General features: G+C 36.7%; 1 protein-coding gene across 11 annotated transcripts in view; it reads right to left on the reverse strand.

The window, feature by feature from the left end:
- Nucleotides 1–12,064, reverse strand: part of trpm3 (transient receptor potential cation channel, subfamily M, member 3) — a 162,648-nt gene that overhangs the window by 59,979 nt on the left and 90,605 nt on the right. For all 11 annotated transcript variants that reach the window (XM_067408415.1, XM_067408412.1, XM_067408422.1 and 8 more), the window contains exons 2-6: nt 9,514–9,593; nt 8,350–8,551; nt 7,191–7,404; nt 6,828–6,952; nt 4,878–5,049 (exon numbers count right to left, since the gene is read on the reverse strand). In XM_067408415.1, coding sequence (XP_067264516.1) covers nt 4,878–5,049; nt 6,828–6,952; nt 7,191–7,404; nt 8,350–8,551; nt 9,514–9,593 — 793 coding nt within the window. The remainder of the gene's footprint in view (nt 1–4,877; nt 5,050–6,827; nt 6,953–7,190; nt 7,405–8,349; nt 8,552–9,513; nt 9,594–12,064) is intronic.

The following is a 12,064-nucleotide window of genomic DNA, read 5'->3' on the forward strand; positions in this document are numbered from 1 at the left end:
TTATTGAATGTCGACTGAGCAGAATTTATTTGAAAGAAATATTTTGTAACAATACAAATGTCTTTAAGGTCACTTCTGATCGATATGATCTGATATGAAATAAGTATTATTTAAAAAAAAAAAAAATCTTACTGACCCCAAACTTTCGTCATATGGACCATATAATGATGCTTTGTCTCCTTTTTGTGGCTTGACGCCCCCTAGTCACTATGGACTGTTGTTTTTTCGAGGATCTGTATCTGTAAAAAATATGTGAAGATTTTTAAAAATGCCTCCTCGTGTTTAGTGAAAAAAGACTGGGTTTGGAACAACACACGGGTAATTACTGACTGTTCCATTAAGTCCTGATAAATATTTAAAGGAATATTCTTGGTATAAAAAAGTTTGTGGTATTTGCAAACAGTATTTTCAATTTGCCCCTCAGCTGGAAAAACCATGTGTACAGTAATGCACTTACAATGAAATACTTATTTAGTACAATACGATGGAATACTTAAGGGAAAGTACAACAACAGGGTTTAAAAACAGAAATGTGAGGCTTGTATTTTTGTAAAATCATTAACATGAATTATTCAGTTAAAAAAAAAAACTGATCTGTACCATATAGTCATTTTGCAGTGGAACTACTTTTCAATGGGGATGAACCTCTGGTCATGCATTATTAATATAATTCCTGTGAGTGGAATTATAAAGATTTCATGTAACTCTGCACAGAAAATGTTAGTAAGTGAATCTATCCCACTCATCCTTAAAGTGTAATGTTTAAGAGTTGGATGTTTAAGAATTGGATGAAAATTGACAACATTTGTGACATAAACTTCTTGGAATACTCCTTTAAAAGGGTAAAAAAAACCTCCAATCAAATAAACCTTTAAGAGGATGGAAAAAACTCCCACAGCACCCTTCCTGTCTGGTCAATAGAGCAGCTACTGCTCCATTATGCTAATGTGATGGAGCCCGCAGAGATGAGCAGCATGGAACAAAATCCAGAAATAAACCACCAAAGTAAAAAGACCAGCTCATCATCTCATCATTTGGAGACCCAGTTAGTGGAAGGGAAAGCTAAAACAGGTTTCTAGGCTAGAAACACCATCGGCCGCATAGTTTAATGTGATTTTTAATGAGAGTGTGAATATGATTGACTAGAGCGTTGAATAAAGGGTGAAGATTAAATATAACACAGCATACAAATGTAATAAAAAATTTGAGGATATTAATTCATATGTTAATGAAATGATGGCTATTTCGCAAAATCCTAAGGGGTGAATTCACCAAACAGTTTTTAGCAAAATGAACATCATGCTAATGGAAATGATGTAGAAGACTGTTATAACCAGGCATACATCTAGTAATCAAGTACACTCATCACTTCAAAGTTTCTGGTTCCTGATTCAGGGCAGTGTATATATCACATCACAGTAGACCGCTTTTTCCTAGAAGGGAGATGGGGGAAGATGCCCCCCTTAAGAAGAATTTGCATTTACTGCTGAATTGTATTATACACCGTTCAGGCATAACATTATGAATACCTTCCTAATATTGTGTTGGTCCCCCTTTTGCTGCCAAAACAGCCCTGACCCGTCGAGGCATGGACTCCACTAGACCCCTGAAGGTGTGCTGTGGTATCTGGCACCAAGATGTTAGCAACAGATCCTTTAATTCCTGTAAGGTGCGAGGTGGGACCTCCACGGATCGGACTTGTTTGTTCAGCACATCCAACAGATGCTCGATTGGATTGAGATCTGGGGAATTTGGAGGCCAAGTCAACACCTCAAACTCATTGTTGTGCTCCTCAAACCATTCCTGAACCATTTTTGCTTTGTGGCAGGTCGCATTATCTTGCTGAAAGAGCTGCAACAATCCTTAGGTAGGTGGTACGTGTCAAAGTAACATCCACATGGATGCCAGGACCCAAGGTTTCCCAGCAGAAAATTGCCCAAAGCATCACACTGTCTCTGCCGGCTTGCCTTCTTCCCATAGTGCATCCTGGTGCCATGTGTTCCCCAGGTAAGCAACGTACATGCACCCGGCCATCCACGTGATGTTAAAGAAAACGTGATTCATCAGACCAGGCCGTGATTCATCAGTTCACCACTGTTCCTTCCTTGGAGCACTTTTGATAGATACTGACCACTGCAGACTGGGAACACTTCACAAGAACTGCAGGTTTGGAGATACTCCGACCCAGTCATCGAGCCATCACAATTTGGCCTTTGTAAAACTCGCTCAAACTCTTATGCTTGCCCATTTTTCCTGCTTCTAACACATCAACTTTGAGGACAAAATGTTTGCTTGCTGCCTAATATATCCCACCCACTATCAGGTGCCGTGATGAAGAAATAAACAGTGTTATTCACTTCACCTGTCAGTGGTCATAATGTTACGCCTGATCGGTGTACATAGAGATGAGCGTAGCATGAACAGGATGATGTTGTATCAATCAATATATATATATATACAGTATATATATAATTTAAGTTAAATAACTGAAAACATTTGCAAATTTGTTTCTTATGGAATACAATTCAAAATCATAAAAAGATTTACTGAGTAAGATGACCCCCAGGTAAACTTATCCCAAATGTCACCTGACTTTTGCTGAATATATAAAATACATCTAATACACAAAATGTCAAATTTATAATATTAAATCAAATACTAAATAAAGTATAAAGAGTGGAAAGCAAAGTAAGAATTTCATTCTACAGGGAACCGTGCATATGACAATAAAAGCTTTGAACTTTTGACAATTTTGTTAATGAATTTAATAATGACAGACAAATCAAGATTTGGAATTGCACTGTACTGTTTGTGTAAAGTCACTGTACTGTATTTGGATAATTGCTTTAGCGAATCAGTTGCTAAAATAACACAGTGAGCGTATACCAAACTATGCCATCAGTGGCCGCAAGTCATTCTTACTGAATTCATCCCTGTTTAGTAGTCTGCAATTTCTCAACATCCGTCCTAATTCTCACTGGACCGTTTACGCATGTGAACTAGGAATTAAATGCGGATTCCAATCAGACTGCACCTAATTGTGTACAATTAAATTGATTCTCCCATCCCGTCTTATCCTGCAAGGAAATCTTCATAGAATCCTGTGCACGCTACTTTCTGAGAGACACTCAAAAGCCCTCCTCATTAGCCCAACAACAGCAAGCACAGCTCCGTAATTCATTTTAATCCAGTACCGCTGCAGTGCTTGTCAGACTGTGAATACGTAAGCCGGGCCGCAGCCTGCCGCAATTCTTCCAAAACAATGAGATTTGATTCCATGTTTGAGGATCTCTGTAGCTCTGTGAGCCTCATGGTGATAGCTCAGAGTATTATTGATGTTCTTCTAGTGTTGGAAAGGACAGGTAATAAAATAAAGAAATGAGCTCTGCCCAAAGCCAGAGCAAACACCACAATCACACAGCTGATGCAACAGAGAGAGAGGTGGCTGCGGGCTGAGATATGGCTCAGATATATGAAGCTTCTGTCATGAGAGTGATGTCAGAATAAACTGTTCTTATCGCAGTGTGAACATGTGTGCTGAATGTGTCATGGGATGATTTAATGAGCTTAAACATGTTTCATCTGTTCTGCTTACAGGGCTCAAACATGTTTTGAAGTCTGAAATTTCCACATGCTAGAGGGTTGGATGTGTAATAGATTTTGCCCATTTAAATGTCAAGGCAGTTTCCAGTTTAAATGTTGATTATTTTAAGTGATCCGTTCACAGGCTGCTTCCCATGGATGAATCACCGTGGGTGAGGCTGGTGTTATTTTTGATGCGAATGATGACGCCTGAGCGTCCCTTTGACTTCCCAGCCCCCTTTATTACTCCAGGCATAGGATGACAAAGGGAAGTCCACAGGTCACATGACAGAGGTCAATCTCTGGCTTATTTCCTGTTGACCTTGTGCTGTGTATGGCAGGTATATGGAATGGCTCAGTTGGTGCTGTGGAAAGGTGTTTATGTAATAAACTGGCTAATTATTAAATGATAAAGATGCACAAGTTGGAGACGTACCAGACCGTCTGCCAGGGGAAAAAAAATGCTTGGACAAATTCACTTCTGGATGAAAAACAAATGTGCAGAAATAGTGCCGTAATTAAGTCTTTTTTTATTATTCGTTTCAATTCAAACGAGGTTTCTATTTTATGTGAATTAGACTCAATACTGATTGCACCGTATTCACAGACTCAAAGCTATTAGCCTGCCATAATTATTGCTGCTTTATTATTGCCCACAGAAAGCAAGACGTAATGCCAATTAAATTTACTATTGATAATGACAGCAGTAATTTCTCAAACAATAAAGAACATTTTAATCAAGCATATATCTGTGTGCAAGGTAGAAATCATATGAAAGTATGACAACTAATCAAAGCTTGCATGATCCAGCCAGTAGAGTAAAGTAGCCTGTGTATATTAGAAGCGCTTTCTAATGACTCCAAATGATTCAAATGAGCATAAACAAAACCTTTTTCTTGTGTGTTTGCGATTTATTGCATTTTTACTGGCTTTAATCTGAATGAGTTCCTTCAGCTGAATGGCATTTATTTGATATCTTTATGTGAGTAAATGGACTGTATGGATATTATCTGGTGGAGTGCAGTTGTGGAGGGCTTTGTGCTCTCAGTACAGTCAGCTATGAATCTTGCAACTTGTGTAGCATTTTGACGTTGAGCCACAAAATGATCTGGGCATTTCTGACAGCAGTCTATAGAGAAACTCCTCTATGGGCTTTTGAAGATCAGCACAACAAAACCTAGAAGTAGTGACTGAGGATATAAGATCATTATAACCTCTCTAGAAAAGAAAATGCACCACTGAATTTGCAGTTTGGATAAACATTAGCATCTCTAATTACTCGCAAATGTACTCACGCGTGTTGATCTTTTGCAGAGAGATGTGTTTCTCTAGCTGCCTGCGCAGTTTGACTTCTGCTCCATACTTTCCGGTGGTGCCATTATCAGCCAAAATGAAGTGGGAGTGTAGGCTGTTGAGTACCGTTAGCTTACTAAGAGGGTTAGACATCGTCTGGTACGGCCGGACCACCTGCAATACACACCGCATGAAGTAAAATGAGGCTGTTCAGGGATGTTCAGGATATGAACGATGACACAATAGTGATAGTGACATGTTACAAAAAGTAGAGTGGCATGCACAAGTGATCAGTGGACAGAAGATAAAACATTCAGTAATCATAGTAAGCAACTAGTAGAAATGGTATTATTTTACATATTTAAAGGGTTAGTTCACCCAAAAATGAAAATTATGTCATTAATTACTCACCCTCATGTCATCCCACACCCATAAGACCTTCTTTCATCTTCGGAACACTAATTAAGATATTTTTGATGAAATCCGATGGCTTCTATTCGAGGCCTCTATTGCCAGCAATGTCACCGAACTTCTCAAGATCCAGAAAGGTTCTCAAAACATATTTAAAACAGTTAATGTGAGTATAGTGGTTCTACCTTAATATTATAAAGCGACGAGAATACTTTTTGTGAACCAAAAAAACAAATAACAACTTTATTCTACATTATCTAGTGATGGCCAATTTCAAAACACTGCTTTGAAGCTTTACGAATCTTTTGTTTCGAATCAGTGTTTCAGAGCGTTTCAGCAGTTTGGCAGTTTGATATGTAATTCAAATCACTAATTCAAAACAAAAGATTTGTAAAGCTTCGAAGCAGTGTTTTGAAATCGGCCATTACTAGATACTGTTGAAAGTCATTATTTTTTTTTTTTGTGCACAAAAAGTATTCTCGTCACTTTATAATATTAAGGTAGAACCACTGTACTCACATTAACTTTTTTAAATATGTTTTGAGTACCTTTCTGGATCTTGAGAGATTCAGTGACATTGCTGGCAATGCAGGCCTCACTGAGCCATCGGATTTCATGAAAAATATCTTAATTTGTGTTCTGAAGATGAACGAAGGTCTTACGGGTGTGGAACGGCATTAGGGTGAGTACTTTACATTATTTTCATTTTTGGGTGAACTAACCCTTTAAAAACCTAAAAAAAATAATTAAAATAAAAAGAATATAGAAAAATAAATATTGAAATATAAAAATAATGTACACTTTAAAACAACAATATAACATTAATTCATATAAATTGATATAGTAAAAAATAGAAATTAACATGAATTTCAAAATGTTTTAGTATTTTGTTTGTTTCCCCTTTTGCCTTGTGCTTCAATGGAAGCAAGAACATTTGACTGTCTTTACAAAGAATCATGTGACAATGCCACAAATTTGCTTATTTGATCAGTTAAACATAGTGCACATATAGTATCTTTTTTTTTTCGTCTTTAAAATATTCACTTCATGAGATATCCTACCAGACCAGACCAGACTAGAGAGTGGTGGGGTTGAGTGGGGTCTTGATAGAGATTGAGAGAGAGACAGAACCAAAATGGTGTATGAGTAAGGGGGGATAGAAATCAGTGGTTATAAATAAAGAATGATTCTATCTCTGTGTCTCAGTTGTGCATCAGTCCCCAGAGACACACAGACAAGCTGAGGTGATATTGAGTAGATGTATGTAGTGGCTCACACATAAATTATTTATAGAATTCTACATGACACAGAATACATGTAGAGACAACATGAAAATCATCCTGTTGTGATCTGGAGATTTGCTCTTGTGAATAACAATTACAATAAATATATAAATGTTACTATTTCATTATTTAACGAAAGCACATTTTGTGAAATCTGCCATGACCCAAGCCGAATAAGGTCTTACTGGTCATTTAGAAAAATATACTATAATATAATAGGTTCGGTAATTAAATTAAATCTGTAGTCGAGTCACTTACATCTTTGCCCACCAGGTCTTCCTGGTTCTCCACAATCCCCCAGGGGGCAATGCCAATAGTGCAGATCTTTCCCCTCGATTTGGAAGCGTGGTCTTTTAAAGCATCTCCAACATGCCTGATGACACCTGGAGAGACAGATGAGAGTATAATGGAAGAGATAACAGATTCTCAGTGTGAGAGATTTCACACAATGCATCATGGACACTGAGATAGCACAGAGTTACACATATGATCTTCATCAGCCATTCAACTCTAGTTATTAACGAATTAAGATAGTATCAGTCTATAATTTCAACTAGCATTGCTCAGAATCTTAATAAGAGTTATCTAATGAAAATCATAATTAAACTGAAAAATACACACCAGTGTTAACTCCTCCAGTGAAGATCCAGGCCCCAGTGGTCATGGCAGCCTTGATTAGACCCTTGCCAAAGACCTGCTTGAGTTTGGGCTGCAGCTCAAAGTTCTGAAGTCCTCCATGAACAGAGATGAGAAGCTTGGGAAGCTCCAGTTGCCATTCCTTCGTCATCAGATGCAGCAGTAAGTCTGGCTTAGTGTCATAAGACACTCGTACGTACTGACAAAATATAAAAGTAAAATTATGAAATAATCTTGAAACAATCTTTAACATTTGCAGTATGTAAGATTTTTTGTATTATTTGTTTTAAAACCTTTATAAACAATCTTTGTCTAGATCTATAATGCAAGATCCTTGCATGTCCTGTCAGTCGGATTTACAGCACGTGAATTCATCAGTTTCTCCCGAAATACATGCAAAAGTAAGTGGCTGGTGAACTGGAAGAATAATAGAGTAAACTTTATAGTTACTTATGCCCACTATGTGTGTCTGATATGAATCAACGTTGGCAAATTATATTTGAATGGATTGTTAATGCTGCTTGCACTGATGTCTGACATCAGTGTGTATTTTATAAACTCTAAATGTTTTGTTTTACTGGTGCTTATGTATGTGTATGTAAATGTCTGAAACCTTAAAAAACAAACAAACAAAAAAAAACATTATGTGTCTGAAAACAAAGTGCGAAAGCAAAGTTTGAATCTGGCAGTTATGTCACGTCGCTGAACGTTCAAAATCCCATATGTGGGACCGTACCCTCAGGGGCACAGAAATAAAAATCCCATATGAGGGACAGTACTGCTTAAAAGGTTAAGTCAATATGTAGGTAAAAATGTAGGAAATTTGTGTTCCTCTTAAGTGACTTTCATTTTCCATTAATGTCACTTGTTGTATAGTGTTAAATAACAGCCCAATTTCAATCAATTTCTAATGTATACAATCATTTTGCACCATACATTTTGTCTTATTGAATGTCCTCTGAAATATTCAATGTCACTTTATGGCTGTAAAATGGAAGATATTTTGAAGTTCGATCTAGCAGGATCAACAGACATTAATAAATGCCTCACAAGAGGTTCTAAAAGGTTCATGAATATTTTAGCAGAGCTATTTTGAGCACTTTGGGCATCAAACCATTGTTAATAAGAGACTGAATGTGTCTACCATTGCTTTGTTGGAGTGTCCACCTCCCTGGAACTCAATGGTTCCAAAGGCATCAGTGGGACTGAGCTGGGTGTGCTTGCTGATGGACCACTTCTCTGACAAGCTGTCATTCTTTGGCACACGGTCTGACTTCTCATTCTGGTTGGATGAGATGCTGGGGGGCAGGCCAACATGTTGACCAATTAGTCTGCCACAACAGCATCTGTGACAGAAGACACAACCGGTAAAAAGTGTGTGAAATTAAGTGAAAGTCTCTCGAATCAGAAGTCAAAACTGTCAGCAAATGATCTGCAAAAGTCCTTATTCCCAGATTTCAGTGTTATTAAAGGTTTTTTAGAGAGGCTTTGAGATTTACATCTCTCTGTCAGATTAATTACAGCGAAGCTAACAAAAAACTTGTCTATAAAAGAAGCATCTTCTTCACAAGCATTCACTTCCTCAATCTGTGGTGATTTTTTAGATGCTTAGTGGTACCTATCTTTAGATGCTCTAACAGATTTAAATAGGAATGCACCGATACCAAGATCATGTACTTGTACTCGTACTCGTAAAAATACCCCCGATACCAAAGACTGATTCCTCACGTGATGTAACTGACAGAATTTTCAGTGCACAGACACACCGATGTCAGCAACAGAAAAAATGTCAGCCTCAGGGGTGTGGAAATACTTTAAAATTAATGATGACTGACAACACACACATTGTGAACTGCTTGCTTTCAATCACAATTTGTTATCGATTAGTGAAGGCGGGATAGGCGGAATCGCGCTGAACGACACAGACCAGAAGCACTCTCTCTCTCTCTCTCTCTTTCTTGCGCGCGATCCCAGTTCTCTCAGACAGCACGCAATCAGTTCTCCTTGCGCCTGAATGGTCAAATGCACACATAGTTGTCAAAATGTCGACTGTGTGGAGTAAAAAAAAAAAAAAAGAAAAGAGAGCGAGATTAATAAATGTATAGGCATCGGTATCAGTATCGGTGAGTACTAGAAAAAAGTATCGGTACTCATACTCGGTCCTTAAAAAATGGTATCGGTGCATCACTAGATTTAAACAAAGCCTCACTAATTATTTCTCTTTCATTGATGCATTGTTACATCTAAAACAGTTTAAATTTGCTCTTTGTTTGTTAAAAATTCACCTTGTGCACCTTGTGATACTCACCTATGGGGGTCTTTGGTGCTTACAATAATGTGCACACATTCTCTCTTGCTGAAAGCTCTTTCTATCCATGATTTCTGTGCCTGGGGAGAAACACAATATATATAAGTTACAAAAATAACTAAGGGGAGAAATGCCAGCTTCCTGCATCTACTTAAGAGACCAGTAAATCCCAAGCTAAAAATATCAAATGTATACATTTGATCAGCCTCTTTATACATTGCAACACAGGGAAGTGGTGCTTTATTGCACTTTAGGCCTATTTTATCAGGATCACCTAATCACCAATTGTTGTTCATTCAAAGTTACAATTTATTAAAAATCATTTAACATATAGTAGCCTACTTCCTTTTTATGATTATGAACTGGTCACTCTGTGTATGTGTTACTTTTCAAAGTGTTTTACATAAATTATTATCATTATTTATTTTTTTATCATTTATACTACTGTTTTCTCTTATTATTCTTGTCAGTTCTTTTGTTGTTTGTATCAATGCTTTGGCAACATTTTGAGTATAACAATCATGCCAACAAAGACTATTGAACTTTTAATGCTTTTATTCAAGGGTATTACAGGCCCTGCATTTACCAAATGAACACACTGTCTGTTTGCGTGAGTGGCTTGCTCTAATTCAACACAACAGCAGCACCATCTGTGAACGCACCTCAAAAACAGCAAGTGGTTACACAGGCACTTACCCCACAACTAGACTTCCTATGGTACACCATTACTCTTATAAAAAGCTAGCCTTAGGTAGAGAAGGAGGTGGTACTGGGGTTTAGCTTTAGCAGGAAAACCCCCATGTGATGACTCAGTGAATCCAGGGCACATCATTGACCACCCACATTCACACATCGTTACGCCAACATGAACATGGATAATGTAGATCTGACTGAACTCAATGCTTTCTGACAGAGCTGCTGTGAGAACAGCTCTCTGCTTGGATGTTGGTCAAAAGCAATGCATTAACCTTTCCTTTTTGAGGTCTAAAAGACCCCAAGGCCATTTTAATTGCTCAAAAAACATACTTAACATTTAAGAATGGGATTAACACTTCATAACCTTTATTCATCTTTTGAGAACTAATTATAAACAAAAATCATAAGTGTCATATTACTTTTTTTCAGAGTTTCAGAGATCCCAAAACATGAACTAATGTTAGGGATGTGGCAATTCTATTTTTTTCAACCAAAATAATAAAACACTTTAATAAAATCAATAGTTTTAAATGGTATTTTTTTTTTTTACAATGCAGGCATCACACATTTATAAATGAAAGCATAAAATATAATAAAAATAAGCATGTAAAATGTTAATTTTGAAATGTAAATTGAAATACATTTAAATTATTAGTGTTTTTAAAGACTATGTGAGTGTTAGATGATGGTAGATGTAATCTAAAAACAAAAAAGCTTGCTTATATAGTTTATATTTATTTCAGTTAGTAGTTATTTTAGTACATAAGACTTTCCATGTTTCCCTTTCTTACAATCATACGCACATTGTGACACATTATAAACTAAATGAAAATAAGAAATGCTGCCTTGTCAACAAGCTGAAATAAAATAAGTTTATTATTATTATATTATATATTGCATTGGGTCTCTCAAACCTCAATATTAACAACATACAATCAAAAGAACATGGTGGTTAACAAAATGCCTGCTGCTTGCAGAGCCAAATGTGCTAATATTAACTGTCAAGCAAAAGAGAAGTAAAAGAGTTTGGGAAGTAACACCTGAATTATATTAAACCCCAACTGGGATCCCTAGGCATGATATCTGTAATTTGCTCAAGTGTGATAAACATAATCAGTTTAGTCTCCAGTGTATTTTCCGGTGTGTGTTTTTAATGTGATAAAGCACCAGGTAAGCTATATCAGTGTCTGTAGGTGATATTGGAAAATGCAGCACACATTTAAAACAATTATTAGTTGAAAAGACCTCATAAACTTCTCATATACTTGTTTTCTTTCTCTCTCATCTTGTTTGTGAGTGTTGACATGATTCGTAGGGATCTCCAGTCACAGCAGAGAGCTGCCAAAAGCATGTGGTGTAATTAAGATTTGTCCTCAGGATCGGCCTCCTGAGAAGCAAAGAACAGGTTTGCTCCTTGTTGGAAATATCTCAACGTCTATAGGGGATCGGTGTCAACAGGTAATGTTATAGAAGGTGGAGCATTTGGGCATGTAGACAACAAAAGATTCAGGTAACAGTACCTTGTTGTGCATCAAACTATTATATCAAGTAACAACAAAAAGACTTTGTGAAAGAAAATGTATGTTTTGGAAATAGGTACTGTATGAAGGTATGATATTTAACAGCAAATTCATACTGTCAAGAAGCTAAATGGTCCATCAAATTAATTTAGAATGACCACTTTAACTTTAACTATAATTTTGCAGCCAAATTCTTTTATTAAAAACTAACTTTTTTTTTCCTAAAATGTATTTAATCAAATATATTGTCATTTAATTTCGTATTTATGTTTAGAATTTAAATTATTATACTATAATATTGAATCATTAGAAATTACCTGCTCTTTTCTTCATCT

Source organism: Chanodichthys erythropterus, chromosome 13, assembly GCF_024489055.1.
Source record: "Chanodichthys erythropterus isolate Z2021 chromosome 13, ASM2448905v1, whole genome shotgun sequence".
Taxonomy (NCBI): domain Eukaryota; kingdom Metazoa; phylum Chordata; class Actinopteri; order Cypriniformes; family Xenocyprididae; genus Chanodichthys; species Chanodichthys erythropterus.